This window comes from Dermochelys coriacea, chromosome 20 (genome assembly GCF_009764565.3).
Source record: "Dermochelys coriacea isolate rDerCor1 chromosome 20, rDerCor1.pri.v4, whole genome shotgun sequence".
NCBI classification, from domain to species: Eukaryota; Metazoa; Chordata; order Testudines; family Dermochelyidae; genus Dermochelys; species Dermochelys coriacea.
Window position 1 is genome coordinate 10,692,271 of NC_050087.2, and position 23,036 is coordinate 10,715,306.

Here is a 23,036-nt window from a genome sequence, read left to right on the forward strand (position 1 = left end):
GAGCTGGGCCTGCCCTGACAAACTGAATGAAGAGCTGGGAAGGAGCTAATGCTAGAATATATTGCCTCATTAGCCACTCAGCCATGAGGGAGGATCACAGTCACCGGACTGCTAAGATACCCTGGAGGCGGGGTGTCTGATCGAACGGATGGCCTTGGTTTATTAGTTGCTCATTCCCCCAAGTTTATTCTATGTTCCCTTCCCCACCCTCGTGGAGTTACCCGTTTTGTTTTACGATTTTAAGAGGAACCCCAAGATTTTAAACTCAGCCCTTTGTGTTGCATACAGCACCTGGCCCAAAGGGTTCCACTTCCTAGTTCCTATCTGGAACCATGCCGCAGACCTTGAATCTGATCCTTCCCTAGGCCCAGTCGGGGTCCAGCATTCCCTGCAGCCCCCACCCTGGCAGCCTGAGACTGAGGCAGAAACATGCAGAGGATTCACAAAAAGAAAAGGAGTACTTGTGGCACCTTAGAGACTAACAAATTTATTAGAGCATAAGCTTTCGTGAGCTACAGCTCACTTCATCGGATGCATTTGCATCCGATGAAGTGAGCTGTAGCTCACGAAAGCTTATGCTCTAATAAATTTGTTAGTCTCTAAGGTGCCACAAGTACTCCTTTTCTTTTTGCGAATACAGACTAACACGGCTGCTACTCTGAAACATGCAGAGGATTGTACCCCGGGGCCAAGGAGAAGATGAGGCTGTTTGCAAATTTGCCTGAAGCTGTGATTCTCCTCTGGAGGGCCGAGATTTCCAGGAAATAAGCAAGAACCCTGTACAATAGGGATCAGAGCTGACTGCAAGGCTCATATGCACCTGATACTCCCCCATCTACAGGAACCTTTCCAGTGCATTGTTTTTGCAGCTCTGCTCACCTTCCTTCCCCCTCCCTAATCAGCTCCCCATCCCTCCCCCAAACCCCACCGTGTCTCTTCCTGTTTATTTCAAGCCTGTTTAAACATCCCTCACTTTTCTTTCCAAGATTCTGTTTCATTGCTGCGGTTGAGCCACGGCCACCCATCTGCAGGGGCCAAGTGCCCTGGGGGTTATGGGGAGATAAGTGCGACATTCTGAGTGAGTGGCTGCTGAGCCTAATGCAACTTTATGCAGGAATATTAAATGAGGCCCAGAAGATCCCAGTGCGTGGCAAACGAGTTCAGATAGGGAGAACCAAAAGAAGTGATGAAGGGTCTCCAATTCCCCATGGGAAAGGCGAGAGCAGAGCTCCTTTGTAGGATGGATTACACAGGTGGCCCAATGCAGTTAATTTCAAATTCTCCCCTCACTGCACCTCTGCAGCCCACAAACTGGATACAATTAACTTAGGCTTGAATAGAGACTGGGAGTGGATGAGTCATTACATAAAGTAAAACTATTTCCCCATGTTATTTCTCCCCCTCACCCCATCCCCCACTGTTCCTCAGACGTTCTTGTTAACTGCTGGAAATGGCCCACCTTGATTATCACCACAAAAGGTTTTCCTCCTTCCCGCTGGTAATAGCTCATCTTAAGTGATCACTCTCCTTACAGTGTGTATGATAAAACGCATTGTTTCATGTTCTCTGTCTGTGTGTATATAAATCTCCCCACTGTATTTTCCACCCAATGCATCCGATGAAGTGAGCTGTAGCTCATGAAAGCTTATGCTCAAATAAATTTGTTAGTCTCTAAGGTGCCACAAGTCCGCCTGTTCTTTTTTGCGAATACAGACTAACAGGGCTGCTACTCTGAATCACTGGAGAAGGGGCTCTGGCCTCATTCACCTCCCTTCTTGTCCACAGCTCACACGTCAGCCCTATTCACATACAACACAACCCGGGCACTGCAGCAGGCTCACCAGTTGGAAAACAAAACAAAGATCAAAAGAGGAACTCGGGAGCCACAAACAATAAACAGTGGTAATATTAACTCAGCAGCACCTGGTGCATGCCACAAACAGCCGGGCATTAGTTACACATTTAAACCAACCCCCAAGAATATCAAACGCTACATATCTGCAGGATAGCCTGACAAACAGTTCTGTTTGAACCTTCGCTTCTGTTCCCCTGACTCCTTAATTTTAACAGTGCAGATTCAAAGTGTCCATGACAGTTTTTGGCAACCAATTTCCATGTTTGTTTTTTAATTAAACAGAAATAACAAGTAAGCATTGTTGCTGCTAGCACCAACAAAGCAATAGCTCTGCTCTTGTCCGGGGAGACCAGAACCCCACCTGGGTCGAAGTTCAGGTCTCGTTTTTCATGAAAAGCTCAACAGGTGATAAGACACATCAGAATAACCCCTGGGATTTCGGAGGACAGGTTTTATTATTTTATTCTCTTTATAAATCTTTGGATCAGGGTTTGGTTGGGGGTTATTATGATTAATTTAATTCAAATGATTGAGAAACTCTTAGGAGAAAAAAGGTCTTTGATAAACATTAATCCCACCCTCCTCTTTCTTTACACAGCTCACAATCCACATCTCTGAGACACCCAATGGGTCCTCTAGCAAATCCAGGAGAGACCAGCACCTTGTATTTCTAAAGAAAGATGAACAAGCAGAAAACATCCACATGTGCACATGTACTTCTTGTACTTACTTGCTGCTTCATGATGGAGAAACGTGACAGGCAAGTTCTATATTATTATTATTTATTTGTATTACTGTAGCTGCTAGAAGCCCCACTCATGGACCAGGCCCTAGATGGTGCCAGGTGCTGCACAAACACAGAACACAGAGCTGCTGCCTTCTCCAAAGAGCTCACATCTATATAAACTGACCCATCACTCTTCTCCATCATGAAGCAGCCAATTAGGAGCATATGTTCTATTTCCAACCAGCCCCTGCTCTCTCCCTTTGCCAGTCCCTTTACTCAGGCTGGTCATTTTGTTAATACAGTCGAAGCAGGTGCCTTGCAATCTGACACAGAGACTTCACACCCATTCTCCTCCCTCCATTGCAGTGACAGTTACCCAGGAGGTGGCAGCTCTGATCCTGTAGCCCCCTGCGCCTGCATGGAGCCCCAAGGTAATTCTGCAAACAGGTGGACCTCGCCGAACATGACCCATAGTCCTGGAGGAGCGTCCAGAGTGCAGGGAGGTCTCTCGCGGACTCTGCTGGGGTGTTGGCCTAACGGAGAGGGTTCATTAGTCGGTAGCATTGCCTTGGTTTATTATTTGTTCCCTCTCCAGCTTGCATGGGAGTTTTCATCAAGGAGCTATTCTTATACATGCACCTGTCTCCAAGCAGCGCCCGCTGCCAAGAAGGGGAGAGCGGGGGGGAATCTCTGATGAAGAAGCAGGTGGAATATGTGGGCTTTTCCCAGCACTTCACAGGTATTAGATTGATAAAGCCTGTGTGTGTGTACATCCTTGGCTCCTCCAGCTCCCTATGGACTCGATGGAAGCTATATCAGGCCCATCACTAAATCTGTGGCAGAGCTGAGCATGGAACCCAAGCTGCCTGTCTTGCACTCCAACTCCTAGTGGGGTTATGCACTTGTGGGGAAGGGCGGGGTGGATTTGTCTCCAGTTTGGCCTCGATTGGGTGCCCTCTGTTAGAAACACCAGAGAGATGGTCCTGGCTGCTCTGGATGTACAGAAACCCAGGGCTGAACTGTGGGCCACAGAATCAGCTGGCTGCCAGTGGAAGCAGCAGGTACGATAGGCTCAGTACATAGCCAGGCAGGTCCAGCGGACAGCAATGGTACTAACAGGCCAAGGAAGGCGGTGTGGCCAAATGAAGAGAGCACTGGACTGGGACTCAGGAAACCTGCCTTCTAGTCCCAGCTCTGCCACTAGTCTGCTGGGCGACCTTGGGCAAGTCCCTTCACCTCCCTGTGCCTGAGTTTCTCTGTCCATCCCAGGGGGGGTAACCATTCCCTCCTCCTTTGTAAAGCTCCAAGGATGGAGAGACGATATTGTCCAGGTAGCAGCTCAGCACCAGCCTAGAACCTGCCACATCCCCACCCATATAGTCACTTAGGGCACCATTTCCAGAGATCAGGTTTCAGAGTAGCAGCCACGTTAGTCTGTATCCGTAAAAAGAACAGGAGTACTTGTGGCACCTTAGCGACTAACAAATTTATTAGAGCATAAGCTTTTGTGAGCTACAGCTCACTTCATCGGATGCATACAGTGGAAAATATAGTGGGGAGATTTTATATACACAGAGAACATGAAAAAATGGGTGTTACCATACATACTGTAACAAGAGTGATCAGGAAAGGTGAGCTATTACCAGCGGGGAGGGTACCGGGGGGGGGGGGGAACCTTTTGTAGTGATAATCAAGGTGGGCCATTTCCAGCAGTTGACAAGAACAGTAGGAGGGGAAATAAACACGGGGAAATAGTTTTACTTTGTGTAATGACACATCCACTCCCAGTCTTTATTCAAGCCTAAGTTAATTGTATCCAGTTTGCAAATTAATTCCAATTCAGCAGTCTCTAGTTGAAGTCTGTTTTTGAAGTTTTTTTGTTGAAGAATTGCCACTTTTAGATCTGTAATCAAGTGACCAAAGAGATTGAAGTGTTCTGCCAATCAAGCCTTGGGGTTCTGATGGATGTAGCATGGAGGCAGAGCACCCAGTGCAATGAATGAGAGTCCCCAGACCCTCTCTCCAGACCGCATCCAGGCCCCGTAAGGCCTCTGGCCATGACATGTATCGAACTCCTTTCTCCTTGTTCGTCCCCGATTGCAAGCAGTGATTCAAGGGACGAGTGAGATGGGCGGGAGGGGACTAGCGAGGAAATGGAGACGCCTATTTCAAAGCTCTGGGAAGCTTTCGAGCGCAGCTCCGGTCTGCAGACTGTGTGACTGTGAAAATGACCTTGGGAGGAGGCTCTGTCCCCTCGTGAGCACACGTGCGCACCTTGCCAGAGAGAAGGAGGGTTCCGCCTACCAGCCCTGCAAACCCGACCAGGAATAACAGCTCCACAGGCCAAATCCTGCCCTACCAGTCCAGGCCCATTGCCTTCTGGGGACGATGCACAAGGAGGAAGAGGCGCTGGCTGCCCCCCGCCTTCCCCTCAGGGCTGGGCTGCTCTGGCAGGGCTAACAGGAGGAAAAGGGGGTGAGGGGAAGCACCACACACTTGTTTTCACAACTGCTCCACACAGCAGCTCCAACTCTGACACACTCTGGGCGCCAAGCTGAGCAAGCAGGGTCTCTGCATAAAGCGAACGGCCTTTCACAGCACAACGCATGTCAACCAGCATGCGCCCACCAGCTCTTCCACCAAATCATTTCTGCTTGCAATCCATCCAGGTCCCCATCCCCCAGGTCACCAGCAGTGGTTTCAGCCCAGCCATTCTCACCAGCAGCTCTGTCCTCCCAGGGCAATGGGAGTGCAGGGGTCCCACTCCAAGGGTCCAAGGGTCACTGCTAGAGCTGGGTGTGAATTTTTCAGTCAAACATTTTTAATTGAAAATTGTTGGTTGGTTGAAACCAAAACTTCTGGCGAAACAGGGTCAGATCCGATGAACCTCCCACTGAAGAGAAGTGGGGAAAGAGTTTTGACGTTGTTGAAATGTTTCAATTTGACATTTTCTAAACAGAAAATCTGAGCTTTCCTGATTCCAAATAACATTTTGTTCTGAAATTTAGGCTTTCGACAAAAAAGATAAAAGGAAAAAAAGATTGAAATCAAAACAAAACGTTTCCGTTCATGCAAGTGGGAATTCTTTGGAGGGCTGGGGAGGCTTGGTTTGCAAATATTTTCAAGATTTGTACATTTTGTCCCAGTTTGAGACAGGGAGAAACACTGAACTCTCATCAATATCCTGGGGGGGTGGGGGGGAGAAGCTGCTTCCCCCAGCCCTGGTTGCTGGTGACGGCCCAGGGGTGGGTCAGTCCTGGCACAAGGCCACCAAAGAGCCAAGCCCACTTGACAGGGGTAAGTTTGTCCTGGGGAAGTAACCTGTGATTAGAAAGTGTGCGGGGATGCAGGAGGGCGACCCCATGGGCAGGCAGTCCCAGGCAATGCGGTCTCTAGCACAGATCTCAGCGAGAACAGCGACCCTCTTGCTGATACCAGGCCAGCCAGCAGGTACCAGGTGTCAATCCAGTCCCAAACGCACAGTGGGAGCAGTTGGTATCTCAGTGTGGAGCTAGCTATTGTTTTACCTAATTTCTCAGCACTTAGCAAATCGCATAAAGCCAGACAGCTCCACACAGACAGACAGACACACATGCCCCTCGCCCCATCATACGTGCTGCCACCTGCCGTGGGTCACTTGCTCCTCCAGCCTTCATTTAGATACAAACTCAGCAAGAGAACAGTTTCAAAATGCGCATTTCAACACATAGCCACACCCCTCTGCTAGCAGTGTCCAGCTCCTCCCCAGAGCAGCCAGCAATGGAGTGACCAGGGCAGGGTGCAGGCCAGGAATCACCTGCTCCAGCTCCTCCAGAGAGTATTTGCTAAGATGTGTCAGCTGCCTCCCTAGACATGGGGGGAACAGGGCGAGAGCTCTGGGTGTGGGGGGCAGTGGGCAAGGTGGCAGCCCAGATGGCCAGTCCCCTTGGCAGCATGGGCCAGCAGACTGCTGGGCACTCAGTGAGCATTGTTGACACCGGAGTTATCATCCCAACAGCCACACAGAGAGGAGGGAAAGTAGAGACGGAGCAGCAGCCCATTGAGTCTAGCACTCTGCTGGCTAAAATCCCAGATGGCCCAGCTGTGCAGAATCCCCTCCACCCCACCCCAGCTCCTCATCCCAGCCGCCCAGCTAGCCCACAGGGGGAGGACGGTACCGGGAAGGGGATTCAGAGAAGTTAGGAGTCATGATGCCATCGCCAGGCGAGCGGTGCGGATGCAGTGCGGGTCTGGCAGAGAAGCGACTGCCCAGTGGATCAGCAAAGCGGCCCACAGATGGTCATGCCCTGCTGACCCCCAAAGACAGGCTGGTTAGGATGGAAGATCCCTCACATGTTCCCTCCCACTGCTGGCAGCTGAATATTCACAGTACACTCACCATGGAGAGCCTCCCCCGCTATTCAGAACAATGGAGAACTCCCCTCCCCCGTCTCCCAGTTCAGAACAATGGAGAACTCCCCTCCCCCGTCTCCCAGTTCAGAACAATGGGAGCTGAGCACTTTTGAAAGTCAGGCCCACTCCAGCTTCTTTCCACCTGGGATCTCAAAGCCCTACCCAAGGGGGCAGTAACAGCCATTTGGAGGATGGGGAGAGAGTCACATGCCCAGCAAGAGCGGGACCCCGAAGAAGCATCCAGGAGACCTTGCGCCAGCCATGCCCTGGCCTGCCTCCAGGAAAGGGGGAAAGGTCCATGGGAACAGAGGTCTCAACGCTTTAGCTCTTAGCCATGGGTCACCAAGGCAGACAGCTCCCCGATGCAGCCCCCCAGCTGCAGGTGCAGAGGAAATATTTGTCACTGTCAGGATTGCTGGGGGAAGTTCTCAGGCCTTCTGCTCGTAATGGGCCCTTCTGGGGTCTATAAACCCAAATGCCCGGGACTCCTGAGCGGGTGAGGGGCACTACGTTCTCATCGGTGCTTCCCATTCCAGTCTGTGCCTGCAAACTCTGCCCCTGGAGAAGGGAGGCTGGGCCCACAGCCCTGGTGAAAATTCAGCCCTCGGGGAGGCACCATTTTAACACAGCCAACGATTCACGGCTCAAGCACCTGCCACCGGCCACGATTCAGAACTCTGAGCATCGCCCCGAGCTTCGAGGAATCAACTTCCAGCAGAAAATATACTAAACTGGTCCCTATGTGGGGAAGAGGGGGGCATTTTAGAAAAGAAAGAAAACGGCCAACTGCGGTGCATCTCCCGGAGCTGTCAAGAGCCACCTGTGCAGCAAGGAGGAGGCAGATTCAGCAGAGACTGGCAGCAAGGAGCCAGGGACGTAAGGGCAGGAAGGCAGGAGCCGTAAATACTGTGCAGTGTAGGGGAGAGGAGCACAGACAGGCCACTTGATTTATGGAAATACATTGGGGGGGTGTCAGCAATATTCCCTTGATGTGACTTATCTGATATACTGAGAGTCCCCACCCCGCTGCCCCCTGATCCTACATGTACTTAACCTGTGACAACATATGGAGTCTGCAGGCAAACGTTTGCAAGGGATGCAGAGCAGAGACAGAGGAGCATGTATCAATAAACAGCTGGTATCCCCTCCCCCTCTGTCAACAGAGCGACCCCACAGACGGGGGGGGGGGGTGTGGAGGATGCCAGTAGAAGAACCTGCACTGACAAACCAAAGGCTCAACCCCTCCAGACTGCCCCCCGGCCTCAGAGAAAGCGCAGTTTTCTAGCTTCAATACAAGCCAGAGATTTCTTCCCACCCCCGAGATCCAGGCATTTAAACCCCCCTGTACGGCTGCTCCTGCACCAGCCTCTGCTTTGTAGTTAATGTTAGATCAGTAGGTGGGAAATGCTGAAACACAATCAGAAATTCTCCTCTCGTTTCAAAGGCAAGTGCAGATCACGAGCGCGGAAATTCATGCAAAGATTAAAAGGAAAAAATAATATGCCTCCCAGACGCCTGCGTTGTCACTCAGTTAACTTCAGTTTCTCTCTTTAAATATCTATTTTGTGGTGATATATATTATATATATAATGCTATTTTATGCTTAAATTCGATAACAGGCTGCAGCCAAACCATGCTAGTGGGTGCCGCGAAAGCTTCATTCACACAGCTCTGCCAGTTCTCCTCAATCCCAACCCACAGCCCCCCCACCCCACCATTCCCCCAGCCCTGGGTGCCCCCCCCCCACAGTTCTGCCTATGTCCCTCAATCCCCACCCACAGCCCCAGCTATCTCAGCCCTGGGCTCTCCACACACCATAACACATGCTGCCTACCAACCCCCTGACAGTCTCAACACCCCCAGCTCTGCCAGTGCCCCTCAACCCTGACCCAGAGCCCTCCTCTTCCCCCAGCCCTGTGCTCCCCCCCACCTGCAGCTCTGCCAGTGCCCCTCAACCCTGACCCAGAGCCCCAGCTATCCCAGCCCTGGGTTCCACACACAGTTCTACTGATGCCGCCCATATCCCAACCCACAGCCCTGGGCTGTCCCCACACACACACTTCCCCCCTGATGCTGACCTACAGCTTCCCAATCCTGGTCTCTTCTGAGCAGTCAGCACTGGCTAGATTTTACTTCACACTCCAAATCACGACCAGTGTTTTTAACTGGACTTCACTGATGTCCAGCGCCTTCCCTAGCTCCTTTCATTGCACTTGTGAATTTAGGACAGGCCAGCAGATCCCTGCCCCCCCACGGAGTCCCCGGGCGATGCTCTGGAACTGCTCCCTACGAAGCCAGTCAGGACTCTGGGGAAGTCTCCTTCCTGTGAGCAGACTGTCTGCAGGACACACAGATCACACAACTTCCAACTTCCTGGGTCTGACCTCGGAGCATTCAACATCCTCTGCCCCTCCGTGCGCTTCCCACAGCGAGTCCGCCCAGGTGGGGCTCCTGGGGAAGCCAGAGGGTCCTGCCCCCCAACTCCACAGTCAGACGTGACTCTCGTCCAGCCAGTAAAACAGAGGTTTATTAGATGACAGGAACATGGTCTAAAACAGAGCTTGTAGGTGCAGAGAACAGGACCCCTCAGCTGGGTCCATTCTGGGGGGCAGTGAGCCAGACAACCCCGTCTGCACTTCACTCCATGTCTCCAGCCAGCCGCAAACTGAAAATCTCTCCAGCCCCCCCTCCTCTGGGCTTTGTCCCTTTCCCAGACCAGGAGGTCACTTGATTCCTTTGTTCTCCACCCTTTAGCTCTCACCTTGCAGGGGGGAAGGGCCAGGCCATCAGTTGCCAGGAAACAGGGTGTCGGCCATTCTCTGAGTCCAGACCTCTGCCCTCTAGGGCTCTGCAACGATCACACACCCTTATCCCACCACCTAGATACTTAAGAACTGGATAGGGGAAACTGAGGCACCCCCACAATATTCAGAGGAAACATTAAGAACAGTCCCGCTTCGTCACAGCTCTCCCCCCGAGACCGAACTGACCGAGGTCATTTTAGTCAGTGACCTGGGGAAGTTCCAACCCACCAACATTCCCATGGATGCCCCAGGATCTCTCCCGTTCCTTGGTGGGAGTTACACCAGGCCCTTCCAGTTTCATGCCCTCCCTTAGGTTGGGGGTGGTCGATAGCACTTGCATGCCGCATGTGGGAAGGTTTATGTGGGCCAAGCCTTTTGCCACCCCAAAACCCCCGGGGCTCAAACTGGGATTGGGTCTTCTCCCAGTGCTTCAGTCTGGAGGGCTGCAATTCGGGCTCTCTTGGTTAAGAGTCCCCATCTTGACCTGGGCCATATACTGTTCACTTACAGAACTAGCATGTAGACATCCCTTTCACTTATAGAACTAGCATGGAGACATCCCTTTCTCAACAACCTTGTCTCCCCAACAAGCTGGCCAAACACAACCACTTGGTTATAGGACTGTTTAACTTTCTTAACAGCCTTCACTTCTTCTGAGACCTTCTCAAAGCTATCCACACTAGATCTTTCAACAGGAAAGTCAGTGGCTTCATTCACAACAGAAAATTTCTGGCTGTTAGGAACTGAAACTGTCTTGATTAAATCACTTTCACACCCTTCAGTTGCAGTAAACTGCTTGCAAAGACTACCATGAGGATTCCTTTCCCTAGGGGCTTCTCTATGCAACAATTCACCCTTCACAGAAATTCTGCCCTTATCCTCTTCACTTAGGGCTTGCTCTAGAGGAACACTTTCCTGAGCAACAACAGACTCTTTCTGGGTCTCACTTACATCCAGAATCACCTCTGGCCCATCAGGCAGATTCCTACACAATCCCCTTTCAGGCAAACTTAGACTTCCTAGATAAAAGGTTAGAAGCATTCTCCTTTTTGCCACACACAAGTTCAGGAATCTTTTCCTTCTTGCTACAGGTCTCCACGCGTTCAGTAGGTAACACAATCAAATCACCTTTCTGCTCTCCTTGTGCCCTGGCTAGGATCTCACCCTGATTAGACAGAGTTGCTACAGCCTTTCCCAGCCACACACTAGCAACAGACAAAATACAAGCACCAGAATTGTCTGGTCTCTGGGATTTTACATAGACACTAACTAGATGCGACCTAGTTACAGGGCCATTCTCCCTAGCAGACACAAACTTAGGACCATTCCCTTCCTGGGCTTTAGCTGAATCCAGAACCAACTCTGAGACAACTGCACTAGTCTCAACCATCGCAGGCTGAAAGGCCCCTTCTGTCTGCTCCACAAACAAAAAAGAGCCGGAGACACTTTCTCCTTTAACAGACACACAGCTTGGGATCTCATTCTCCTGGTCCCACCACACAGGGCTGTTCACAGACAACTGCTTGGAGACCGGGGTAGCTCCCTTCACAGGCAAGTCACTACCCCTGACAGACACAGGCACATTTCCTTCACTGTCACAATTCTCCACCCAGCTAACAGGTAACGTACAGGGACACTCATCTTCCACTCTCCTCGCCTTCCCACACTGCTGACTAGACAAAGCCATCAGCTCACAAGGCTGCCTAGGCTCATCCAAACTTTCCTTACCAAGCACCTTGCCACTCCCAACAGATAACCACCCTGCCTGTATCTCCCCCCACTCAGCTGGGGTCTCAGCTTCCACTGTGCTCAGCGCAGCCCTTGCTGTCCAGTGGGGGTAGGCAGCTAGCTCACTGCTTTCCTCACTGCATCAGAGCCAGAGTGAGCCCCCACTCTGGTGTGCAAGGGGGCGGGGAGCATCTCTCTGTCCCACCCAGCCCCAGGGGTCTGGTTACAGGCAGGCAGGTATCCTGAGCCTAGCAGCTCCTCCCTGCTGCCAGCCAGGTCATCTGCATTTTCACTGACCATTTCCCTCTCAGCCGATTGGTTCCCTGGATTCAAATTCAAACCCTTGGCTGTTACAGGAGCAGGGCCTGGATCCTGTCCCAAAAAGACACAGTCACTCCCCAACAAGGTCTCACAGCTGATACCCTGGAGAACCCCAACGACCAGGCAGCCCCATCCCTCCTGGGTCTGCACAGGGATCTGGGCCATAGGCAGGGCAAGGGGCTTCATCCCTGGGACCCTCACCCAGCTCCTCAGCATCTGAGGCTGCACCATCAGGGGCCTGACAACAGTTCTCTCCGTCCCAGGATCTCACCACCCCAGGAATGTCTCCCCATTGACCATCACCTTCCGCTCCCACTGGGGGTCTGAGGGGCCGGACCCCAGGAAACTCCACACAGACATATAGATTGGGACCAGGAGTGGGAGCCTATCCACCTCCCCACCCATCTGGCTGATGGAGTCTATGGCCTTGGGACCCAGCAAGGGAGCTAGACACCAGGTCTTTTCCGCAAGGTCCCCCTGGTTCAAATCGCCAGCCTGCTCAAAGGCAGTGAGGTGGGCATCCACATCTCCCCCACTTAACCAGGGGCAGCAATATAGTATCGAGGTTCCCTGTGGAACTGGCACCCCGGGGTCTATCCCCACTCACCCTTGGGAGGTCCCCTGTGCCTCTCCGCTCCACCACCGCCAGTTCATGCTGCTGCTGCTGCTTCTGAAGCTCTTTCTTGGGCTCTCGCTGTCTCTCACATCTTGCCCGCTTGACTGTGAAATGAAAACTCATTCACAGCTGTTCATATAGAAAGCTTAGTTAATCTGGAGCGAAAGCTGCAGGCTCAACCATGTCCTTCACTGGATTTCCTCTCTGCGGGATGGGGTTGCAGGGCTCCCTTTCCCCCAGGACAGAATGAGGCAGCTTTGGTCAATAATAAGAGCTATGAAGAGATATTAACAGCAGTTGTCAGAAGAGGAGTTCTGAACTCATGGTCTGCTGGCACCCAGCCCAGTGCACCTTCTCCTAGGCAACAAGGCATTTTGTGGGGGCAGGTTTCAGTCTCTCTCCCCTGCAGCACCACATCCAAAGTCCAATCACTGCTGAATTATTGGGGGTGGTTTGGAGCTGGCTCTAGAACTTGACAGGAGCAAGTCCAGTGGCAGCAGGTGAGAGTGGAACTGACCGTAGCTCTGCCCCCCCTGCAAAGAGAGTGGTAAGAAAGGTGAAATGTTTAACATAGGCCTTGGGGGCATGGGGGGAAATCTCTGAAATCACTTGACCAAAAATGTGTATCACAAACTCCATCCCAGGCCCAGAACTAGCACAGCGGTTTCCAGACCCATCGGCCTGCAGACGTGCGTTTCCCAGAACTTTCACAATTAGGGTTTGAACAGAAACCCTGTGGCAACCTGAACTATGAAGCGGCTACTCGCCACCTAGAGGCTGCTATTTGTATTACATCAAAGTGACAGGACTTGGCAAGCAAGGTAATTCTGCCCTTCTTGTGCAGCCCTGTTTAAGGAACCTACCGGCCGAAGCGTGGGGGGTGGAACAAGGGTTACCTAGGCCAGCTGAGAGGAGTTCTGTACGATCACATAGCTCTTTGGGGCAGGGACTGGGTCTTAGTGCACATCCTACAGGCATGGAGCCAGACAGATGTGTATTAATAAGCCTCTGGCCTGATTTACCAAGGAGCTGCGCGCACCTGCAGCTCCCGCTGGTCTCCGGAGCCACTCTAACAGCCCCAGAAATTGACACTCTAACACAGCAGAGCCAGGAGCACCAACTGCCCACCCGCTCCCATTGAGAGTATTGGGGAATCCCTCCCCTGGCTGAGCTCTTTGGAAAATCTAGCCCCCGGTCCACAGGGGGAAGGAACGCCACAAGCAGGTAATTTAGAGAGCAGTTAACTGCAGAGCTAACAGAGGCCTCATCTATATTACACTCAGCTTCAATGGGAGCCAGTGGAAGCTATGGGCCTGGGACAGCAGTTGCAAGGCATCAGGTTGCTCCTGGGACTGATTGCTCCAGGCAATGGGCTGTTCCCAATGGATGGCTAGTCTCTTGGTAGCTGAGTGGGCTACTGGCCCCAACACCAGATGGGTGTGGTTAGGTCTCCAACATGGGCAGTAGAGCAGCCACCAGCCTGATCTACATCTGCCGAATCCAGGCCAGGATACAGGGAGAACGTGCAGGGACACCAGGCAGGAATCTGGAAGTTACAGCATCAGTGTCCAGCATAGAACCCCCAATATCGTAACTGCAGCCAAGTCCTGCCACTGCTCGACCACGGGGAGGCTACAGCCACTGTATCATTTTAATAGCGGGGGACATAGCCTGGGTTAGTCTTCTTGTGGCCTGGCTAATTAAGGCAGCACAGAATTTCTGTTTTGCAGCAGATCAGGATGTCCCAGGGCTACCAGGGATTAAAGATGCTGTTACATTTGTCAATACACTAATTAAAAGAACAAGGAAATTATTGCACAGCTCTGCAAGTCTCCTACCCCTCCGTGCTGCCTGTGCCATCAGCTGCGACCACTGCTGGGAGGCTCGGCACAACGGCTGCTCCCCCAAATGAGGCATCAGCATCATGCGCATTAGTGATCTTGGCTTGATGCCAATGGGGTCTGTTCTCAGGCACTTTGGTGGGGATAGAAAGACACGGTGCAGCAAGAAATATCCCATGCAAAGTGCTTCATTATGGTGAAGTTCAGCACAGCCGGCGGGCTGAGGGCATTTTACCCTTTAGGAATGATAGGGTTAAAACCCCTCAACTGTTTTAAAAAAAACAAAAAAAAAAGCAGATGTTATATAGACCCAAAGCCTCCCCAGAAGGCTGCCAGCTGGGATCAACCCTACAACCTCTCTCTCTAAATGCACAAGTCTCTACTGACTGAGCCAACTCCATGGTGTGCCTTAAGCCCCTTTTGTATGTTAATTAATACGCCATAAGAAGTCCATGGCTTCATTGCATTTCACAGTTCATCCCTGTGCTACAAATCACAGCTCCGTGAAACTTTATAGCCCCAGGGACAGAGCTCAAGCTTTCCTGCTGCTGGAGCTCACACCCTGGCCACCTGAGCTAAAGGAGAATCTCCATCAGCTATGGCAGTATGGGGTCTTTGACACATCGCTCCAATTCCATGTGTTAAGGGGCAGCAGAGTACTCACACAAGCTCACTCCAAAGATTCATTACAACTGAATCTTAGTTAGCAATGTCAGCTGAGATGTGGTAACTAAATCACCGTCATTTCCCTTCAAGTTCTAATGTCATGCCCCTGTGCAGCTAATAACCAGGGACTGAGTAAGATAAGGGAGAGAGTCGTCAATGTTAAAGCCAGAAGCAATGACTGTTATCAGCCCATTATGCAGCTGGGGGCAGGAATCACTGGCTGAGAGTCTCTGAAAGTTGGACCAGATCATCAGAATGGTCCCTTCTGGCCTTAAAATCTATTAATCTGGTCTGACCGGCTGCATAGCACAAGCCATAAGATTTCACCCCATAATTCCTGCTTCAAGCCAAAGAATGTCTGGCTGAGCCAGGGCAGAGCCTTTAGAAAGAGACTCCAAGCGATGGAGAATCTGCCACATCCCTTGGTAAAACGTTCCACTGGCTAACTCCACTCCCTGTGAATAAACAGCACCTGTTTCCAGCTCTCTGACTGGCTCCTGTTCGAGCGAGATGGGATTTACCCTACCACCTCATTTGTTGCGTTCATTGAAATTGGTCTGACCCAGGAAAATCTCAGCTTCCCACAGCTGCAACCTGAAAAGCATTCCCACTTCAGGTGCCAGGAGCAGGATCTCCCTGCTCCGCTCCTGTGTGGAAGCAGATGCAGCTACGCAAACAAGAACCCTGTTCTCAGCAGCACTGTACACCCTGGAACTCTGATCTATTCCAACATCCTCCCCACCCACAGGGCTGGAGCACCCAGTGTGGGCCTGTAGAGCCACGCAACTGTGCACACCTGCACCAACTACATCAGCTGTAACAGTCCAGCGGGAGCAGTGGGAACAGCTCCCTTCCAGCCCCCTCTACCCCAACAGAGAAAAGAGAAGCAGCACAGAGTTGTGGGACCACAGGGCTCAGGAGAGCAGCTCCCGCCTGGCCAGGGACTAAGTGCAGGGAGCCATGAAAATAAGAGGACCCCCTCATGGGGCTCAGAAGCTGCCCTCAGGACCCCGAGAGTAGCCTCAATGGTCCCTGGCATGGAGGTGCACATGCTATTCATGCACTTTACTGTCTTGGCTCCAGGTGCAAAACAACAAACGATAAGGGAAGTAAATTAGGGGGATGCACCTCTATTGGAATGCTTTGAACCCCACAAGTAAGGGGTGGCTGAGACTGCCTGGACCTGGGCCCAGCTAACCAGCCTCCTGAGCCAACAGCTCACACGGGAACCTGCTGTGCCCCTGATAGTGTGGTTGTGTTTTCCCAAACAACCTCTGGTTTGAATACAGAATCCTCCCTCTCCCAGGTGAGCCCCGTCAGGGTTCAGCCCAGCTGCGTGCTGGACATAGGGACCCTGGGCCTGAGCAACACAACTAGGAGCGCTAGAATAGGTCTCATGCTCCCACTCACTGATGACCTGAGAGCTGTGGGGCTCTGATCATCCCAGCAGAAGAGAGATCCAAGCCCAAGCCCACCTCTAAGGAGATGCCCGGCTGGATAGAACAGCCTGAGTAGATTTAGCTCCAAAAGAAGGGGGAGGGGCAGGGAAAGAGAAGAATCAAAGCTGAGAGCCAGGCCCTTGTGCCTTAGTGGGTGAAAGTCACTTTGACTCTTACAGTTCGATTTAACCCCCTCACACCCAAATTAAATGTGGCCAATGTGGATTTTACCGAACTCTCGGAACCCCAACAATCATTGTTCTCCTGTGGGGCCGAGAAGCAACAGAACAAAACATCAGCCTCGGCGGAGCACAGGGAGAGTCCCTGCACCAGGGCAAGCCCGAGCCAACCAGACAATCCCAAAGGGTGAGCTGGGTGGGCAAACTGGAGCCCTGCCCCGAGCAGATGCAGCCCAGTTACTAAATAATAGTAACAAAGTTATACATAAAAACAATGAGGAGTCCTTGTGGCACCTTAGAGACTAACAAAGTTATTTGGGCATAAGCTTTTGTGGGCCATAACCCACTTCATCAGATGCATGGAGCAAAAAATACAGTAGGCAGGTATAAATATACAGCACATGAAAAGATGGGAGTTGCCTTACCAAGTGTGGGGTCAGTGCTAATGAGGCCAATTCAATCAGGGTGAGTGTGGCCCATTCCCAACAGTTGACAAGAAGATGTGAATATCAACGGGGGGAAAAATTACTTTTTGTAGTGAACCAGCCACTCCCAGTCTTTCTTCAGGCCTAATTTGATGGTGTCAAGTTTGCAAATTAATTCCAATTCTGCAGCTTCTCATTGAAGTCTGTTTTTGAAGCTTTTTTGTTGAAGAATGGCCACTTTTAAGTCTAAAGAAAAGGAGTACTTGTGGCACCTTAGAGACTAACTTTTAAGTCTGTAATCGAATGACCAGAGAGATTGAAGTGTTCTCCGACTGGTTTTTGAATGTTACAATTCTTGACGTCTGATTTGTGTCCATTCATTCTTTTGCATAGAGACTGTCCGGTTTGGCCAATGTACAGGGCAGAGGGGCATTGCTGGCACATGATGGCATATATCATATTGGTAGATATGCAGGTGTGGCTGATGTGGTTAGGCCCTATGACGGTGTCCCGTGACTAGATATTTGGACAGAATTGTTGCAGGGATTGGTTCCTGGGTTAGTGTTTCTGTTGTGTGGTGTGTAGTTGTTGGTGAGTATTTGCTTCAGGTTGTGGGGCTATCTGTAAGCGAGGACTGGCCTGTCTCCCAAGGTCTGTAAGAGTGAGGGATTGTCCTCCAGGACAGGTTGTGGATTCTTGATGGTGCACTGGAGAGATTTTAGTTGGGGGCTGTAGGTGATGGCGAGTGGCCACATCCACCCTGATTGAATTGGCCTCGTTAGCACTGACCCCCCACTAGGTAAGGCAACTCCCATCTTTTCATGTGCTGTATATTTAAACCTACCTACTGTATTTTTCGCTCCATGCATTTGATGAAGTGGGTTATAGCCCATGAGAGCTTATGCCCAAATAACTTTGTTAGTCTCTAAGGTGCCACAAGGACTCCTCATTGTTTTTGCTGATACAGACTAACATGGCTACCCCTCTGAAAGTTATACACAGGAGCCCACAGGTCCCCAGCACAAAAAGAGAAACTTGTCGCCTCCAGTTAATTTTTGAATTCATCCAAACCCACGGGACTCTGAACCCCAGTGATCTTCATGCTCCTGACACCCCAGTGAAACAGCACACACACACACACACACACACACACAGCTGTGAGGCAGTATTGTGGGCCCACTTACTTTCTCACCAGCCTTTGCACCCTGGATATACAGGAGCAGGAGGGAATTTTTCACAGCCTCTAGCTAGTCAATTTAAGTTCCTTACTAGCAGATATATAGGGAATTTTTCACACCCTGGTTAAACACACACACGTGAAAATGCCCAGGCTGGCTTTGAGAACTGGTTGTATTGCAGGAGATGGGGACAGGGGTTAAGTGGAGGACTGTGGCTGAGCTCTGGGGGAACATGTGCCAGTGGAGCAACTCAGCTCAGTGCTCCCCCAGTGGTCCAGCTGGGCTGGCTGGAGCAGAGAAAGGGCTACATCCCTGCCCTAGCCCTGGCATTTTAGGGGTGGCCAAGGTGCACTGAGCTTGGGGCTGTCCACTGAACAGAAAAAAGCTCCCCACAGCCCCAGCACGGCTCTGTGAGACGCTGTATCAGTAATGGAGGAGCCTAACCATGGGTAAAGATCCAAAATATTCCTTTAAAAGGGATCTCCAGCAGGAAGTGACTGGAGTGAAACTGACTACAGGGGTAGTCAATTTTTTTTGTCAAGGTCCAAACGTCTTGGTCAAGGTATAGTCAAGGTCCAAGCTCCAGAGAAAATAATAATAATAAAAAATGATAATAAAAATAATAACTAATAATAAGTAAATAAAAAGATTTTAAGCCTGGTCAAAAGTGTCTGGTGGTCTGGCTTTGCCCGCAGTCCGCCTGTTGACTACCCCAGGACTAGGAGATGTGTTTCCAGGAGACTGTCCATACGGCCTCTCCAATCCCAATGGTAACTTTGTCACCGATTAACAGTGAGAACACCACAGCCCCTCGGAGGGTTACGGATGGGTGGTATAATTACTGATACCCTCTCCGGGCTTGGAGGCTGCCTTTCTCGCATGAAGGTGATGTGGGCCAAAGGAAATGAAAACTCCGTCTGGCAAGTTGTTCATTCGGAAACATATGGGGCTCTTGGGACAGTGAAATTCCGACAGTGAAACTAGTTTAAGACCTTGTGGTGAGTAGCAATCAGCCACAGGGCAGGCAGGATTAATTACTGTCACTGAACAAGGCTAAGGGACTTGCTACAGGAGTTCTGCAGTAGCTGTACTCCAATAAAGATCTCCCACATTTTTTAACTAGATCTACCCATCACAAGTCATAATTGTTACAATTACTGGCCCAGACCCGCTACTCCGACCTACCCATGCACCTGTGCAGACTCTAACTGAACTCCATATGGGAGGGCATAAGGACTGGGGCCCACACTGATCTCACACCAGGGTCTGGCCCCTTGCTTGATAATTCAGGTACCTCTTCAGATTTCCCAGGCACGTGCGAGTTATTAGGAAATAGCCACCAAACACGCAGATAAATAATTATCAGGCTACAGTTTATTCCCGTCGCATCACCTACACCACATGGTATCGTTTCTCCCTCTCACTCCCCCCCACAATTGGACAACAAGCTTTCTAAACCTAAAGAACAGCCAGAATCGGCACTTTCTGGGACGCATCTTCAGAACAGTAATTGCTGGGGCTAAAAATCCAGGATTTGTGATCAGCTTCTGTGCAGCCCTCATTGCTATCCAGACACTCACAAGTAACATACAATCCAAACCAAGACCCACACCAGCCTGAACCCTGCACCTCTTCCAGCCTGTAAAGAGAGCCACAGAAACCTCCACTCTTCCCACAATTTCACTAGCTCCCTCCACAGCTATGGAAATACTCTTTTCAGGTGGTTGGCCCTGAGCCATCATCAAATAGAAAGAGGCCCAGGGGAGTCTTAAAAGAAACTCTGGCCACATCGCCACTTGAAACAGCTCCCACTCCATCCCGTGACACTCAGTGCAGGGATGGTTGAGACAACCTCTCTGGGTCCCTTCCAGCCCTACATATCTAGGATTCTACGATTTCAGAGATGGCATAACAAAGAGCAACTATTATTTTTGCTCCTCTGTACTGTAAACAGGACGTCTAACGAGGACTTGTGGCATGCAGCTAATCACTCCAGATCACGGGCAACGAACACCACACTTCAGGCTCAGTGCCTTCATCTCACACTTACCAATACATTCTGCACCCACAGATATTTCAGAGTTTTTCTTCCTATTGACAGTATCCCCTGGTCTTCTATGGGAACAGGATAACACCCTGCACTGGAAATTCCTGCTTTGCTCTGTACTTTTCTAATCTTACTGTTTCCTGGCCCTTTCAAAAGCATATCTTTTTTACCCTGAATTTTACTCTTTTTCATGTATTTAAATATTGAAAAACCCAAGAGCTCAGCCCATGCAGAAAGAATGTGTGTGTACAGCTGGGCTGAGGACAGATAACACACTGCATCTCTTATTAAGTTCTGACAGGTGTTAGCCTCTTTCATCCAGGTGCTAATATGTGCTCTGCTCATTAAGGAGCAGGCTTCCCGTGCTCAGCACAGAATGCTTGCTGCATAAAGCAAAGATGCTCTATTTGCTCAGCTATTTAAAGACAATAATACCTCATACCTGAACTTCAAACACACAGAGCTGCTCCCATGCAAAGCTGGGTTTAACAGCCGGCTCAAAACCCTTTAAACCCAGCTCTCCAGGCTAGCACAAGAATGTTCAGCAAGGCTATTAATGGCACAGGAGCTACATAATAATTCGCCTCCGAATCTAGGGCCTTTCGTCAGATGACAATAGAGAACTGGATGCACTGACTCAATAGACTGGGCAAAGCACATGGCTCTGCAATAAATCAAGTAGTGGTATTGCCCCTTCTGTCAGTGAGCACACTGCTGTGCCCTAGCCATACCCCCTCCCCCAGCCACACAGAGCTGAGTTTATCACAATCCCCCCCCCCCCCCACACACACACACACCATACAGCCCATTGTTTACAGGTGTCCTTAAACTAGGGAAGGAGACAAATCTTCCCCCCTAAAAACCATCCCCAATATAAATGTATTGTCAGCACCAGAGGGGACCGGATGCCCACGGTGGAGGGAGGGAGGCTAGGTGCATGGGAGGCACGGGGGGGAGAGGGAAATGGGGTAGGAGTCCCGGGGGCGCAAGGGTGTCCAGGGAAGAAGTAAGAGAAGGGAGGATGCAGAGGGCGAAAGGGGGATGGGTGCATGGGACGCCCAGTGGGGAAGGGGATGCAGGAGCCCCTGGAAGAAGGAAGACGACCCTGGGGACAGTGGGGAGCAGGGCCCCAGGGAGAGGGAAGGGGTCCCCGGGGCGCAGGACGCAGTGCGGGGCAGGGGTCCCTGCTCTGCTAGGCCGGGATTACTCACAGTGCCCGCAGCTTCACCCACATCTTCTTGCTGGGGGCGGACTTGAGCTCCAGCGGTGACGGGCAGCCCTCGGGGGACTCCAGCAGGTCCCGGCCCCGCTGCGGGGGGCTTCGCGGGGCGTCCATCTTCTGCTCCCTCTGCAGCGCGGGGGGAGAGAGATCGTGAGAGCCGGCGGGCAGGCGCCACCCCACCGCCCGGCTCCCCCCGCGCCCGGAGCCGCGGGCCCCTGCTCCCTGCGGCCAGTTACCCGAGCCGGTGAGCGCGTCCTGCGCTCAGCCCTGGGACCCCGCCGCCCCTGCCGCCAGGTGCCTGCGCAGGGGCCGGCGAGCCGGAGAGGCAGCGCCCGGAGTGTGCGCGCAGCGGAGCCGCCTGGCTCAGCCAGGCGCCCCGGTCCCTCCCCGCTTGCCAGATAATGGCCGAGCCCACCCCCTCTGCCAGCGCTCCCGGCCGGGGGCTCCGCGCCCCAATCCGGGCAGCTGGGAGCGCCTCCCCCCGCCACGGCCCCGGCGGAGACGCAGCCTCTTGCACCGCCGCGGGGGGCTGGCCGGGCAGGACATCCCCGGCCCCGCGAACGCGAGCCCCGGCTGCGCCTTCCCTGCCAGCCGCCGCTCCGCCAGGGGTTTGGAGATGAAGCTAAAATGGCATCCGGTGGGTGCCAAGGGACCAGCGCCTGCCGGTGCCCCGGGGCTCCTCTGTAGATGGACCCTGGCCCGGAGGAGGGGGGCAAGAAAAGCTCGTTTACACCCGAACCTGCTGCATTATTACCCAGGCGATTCAGCTGCCTGGACAGCGCTGGCTCCTCCGCGCTCCGGGCTCCCCCGGCCCCTCCCTGACTTCCCGGTGTATCCGGATTCCCAGAGGAAAGGGGGGGCTGCCACTTGAACCAAGTGGGCCCAGCGAATGGTGCAGAGCCGGGGGGCGGCCGGTGCAGGGGCTGCAGGCCCCCACGCTTTCCCCTCCTCCTCGGATCGGGACCGCGCAGGCAGGGCAGGAGTCTGGGGCAGTTGCGCGGCGTGCGCCTCCCTGGAGAGCTGGGCTCAGCCCGCACATGCGGTGAGGGCGGAGGCCTCAGCCTGTTTGCTAGGGGGAGCCGAGCCCCGCCACAGAGCTGGTCTGCAGAACCCAGCTGTTAACCCGTCTCCACCGCTGACTTAAGGGAGCGGAGCGCACCCCTCTTTCTGCAGTGTAGCCATAGCCTGCAGGAGAGAACAACTCAGATGACCCTCTCCCCCCGCCCCCACCTTCCCCCCGCACCGTGGCCTCAGCTCTCCAGGAGAGGATCTGTGGGGTATTTGAATGGGCTCAGGAAGACACTGGGCCCCTTCCAGACAGGCTTAGGGCTGCTCTGAAAAAAAAAGGGTAAGATGCCAGAAGACCCCTCTCCCCTCCCCCCCGCGAAAGGACAGGACTTCCCCCGGCTTCTGTTCAGCCAGTGGGCAATGGGCAGGGCTAGAGGCCGGGAAAGCTCTTCCATGGGAAGGTGGGGCCTGTTTGGTTTAGAGAGGGGGCAAATAAGACAGCAAATGACTGGGGAGGGGTTAGAGGAGGTGAATTGCACTTTATTGTCATAAAGACAAGAGGTTGCTGGGTGAAGTGGGAAGGCACAA

At 52.2% G+C, this 23,036-nt stretch overlaps 1 protein-coding gene across 4 annotated transcripts in view; it reads right to left on the reverse strand.

Moving 5' to 3' along the window:
* PDE1B (phosphodiesterase 1B) overlaps positions 1–22,345 on the reverse strand; it is a 147,803-nt gene extending 125,458 nt beyond the window's left edge. Inside the window, exons 1-2 of one of the 4 annotated variants that reach the window (XM_038379203.2) lie at positions 22,195–22,345; positions 21,430–21,566 (exon numbers count right to left, since the gene is read on the reverse strand). In XM_038379203.2, the coding sequence (XP_038235131.1) occupies positions 21,430–21,554 (125 nt within the window). In that variant the 5' untranslated portion in view covers positions 21,555–21,566; positions 22,195–22,345. Of the gene's footprint in view, positions 1–21,429; positions 21,567–21,676; positions 21,822–22,179 lie in introns of those variants that run through there. The other 3 variants (XM_038379202.2, XM_038379201.2, XM_038379204.2) reach the window with 3 other exon arrangements.
* Positions 22,346–23,036: the final 691 nt, after the last annotated feature.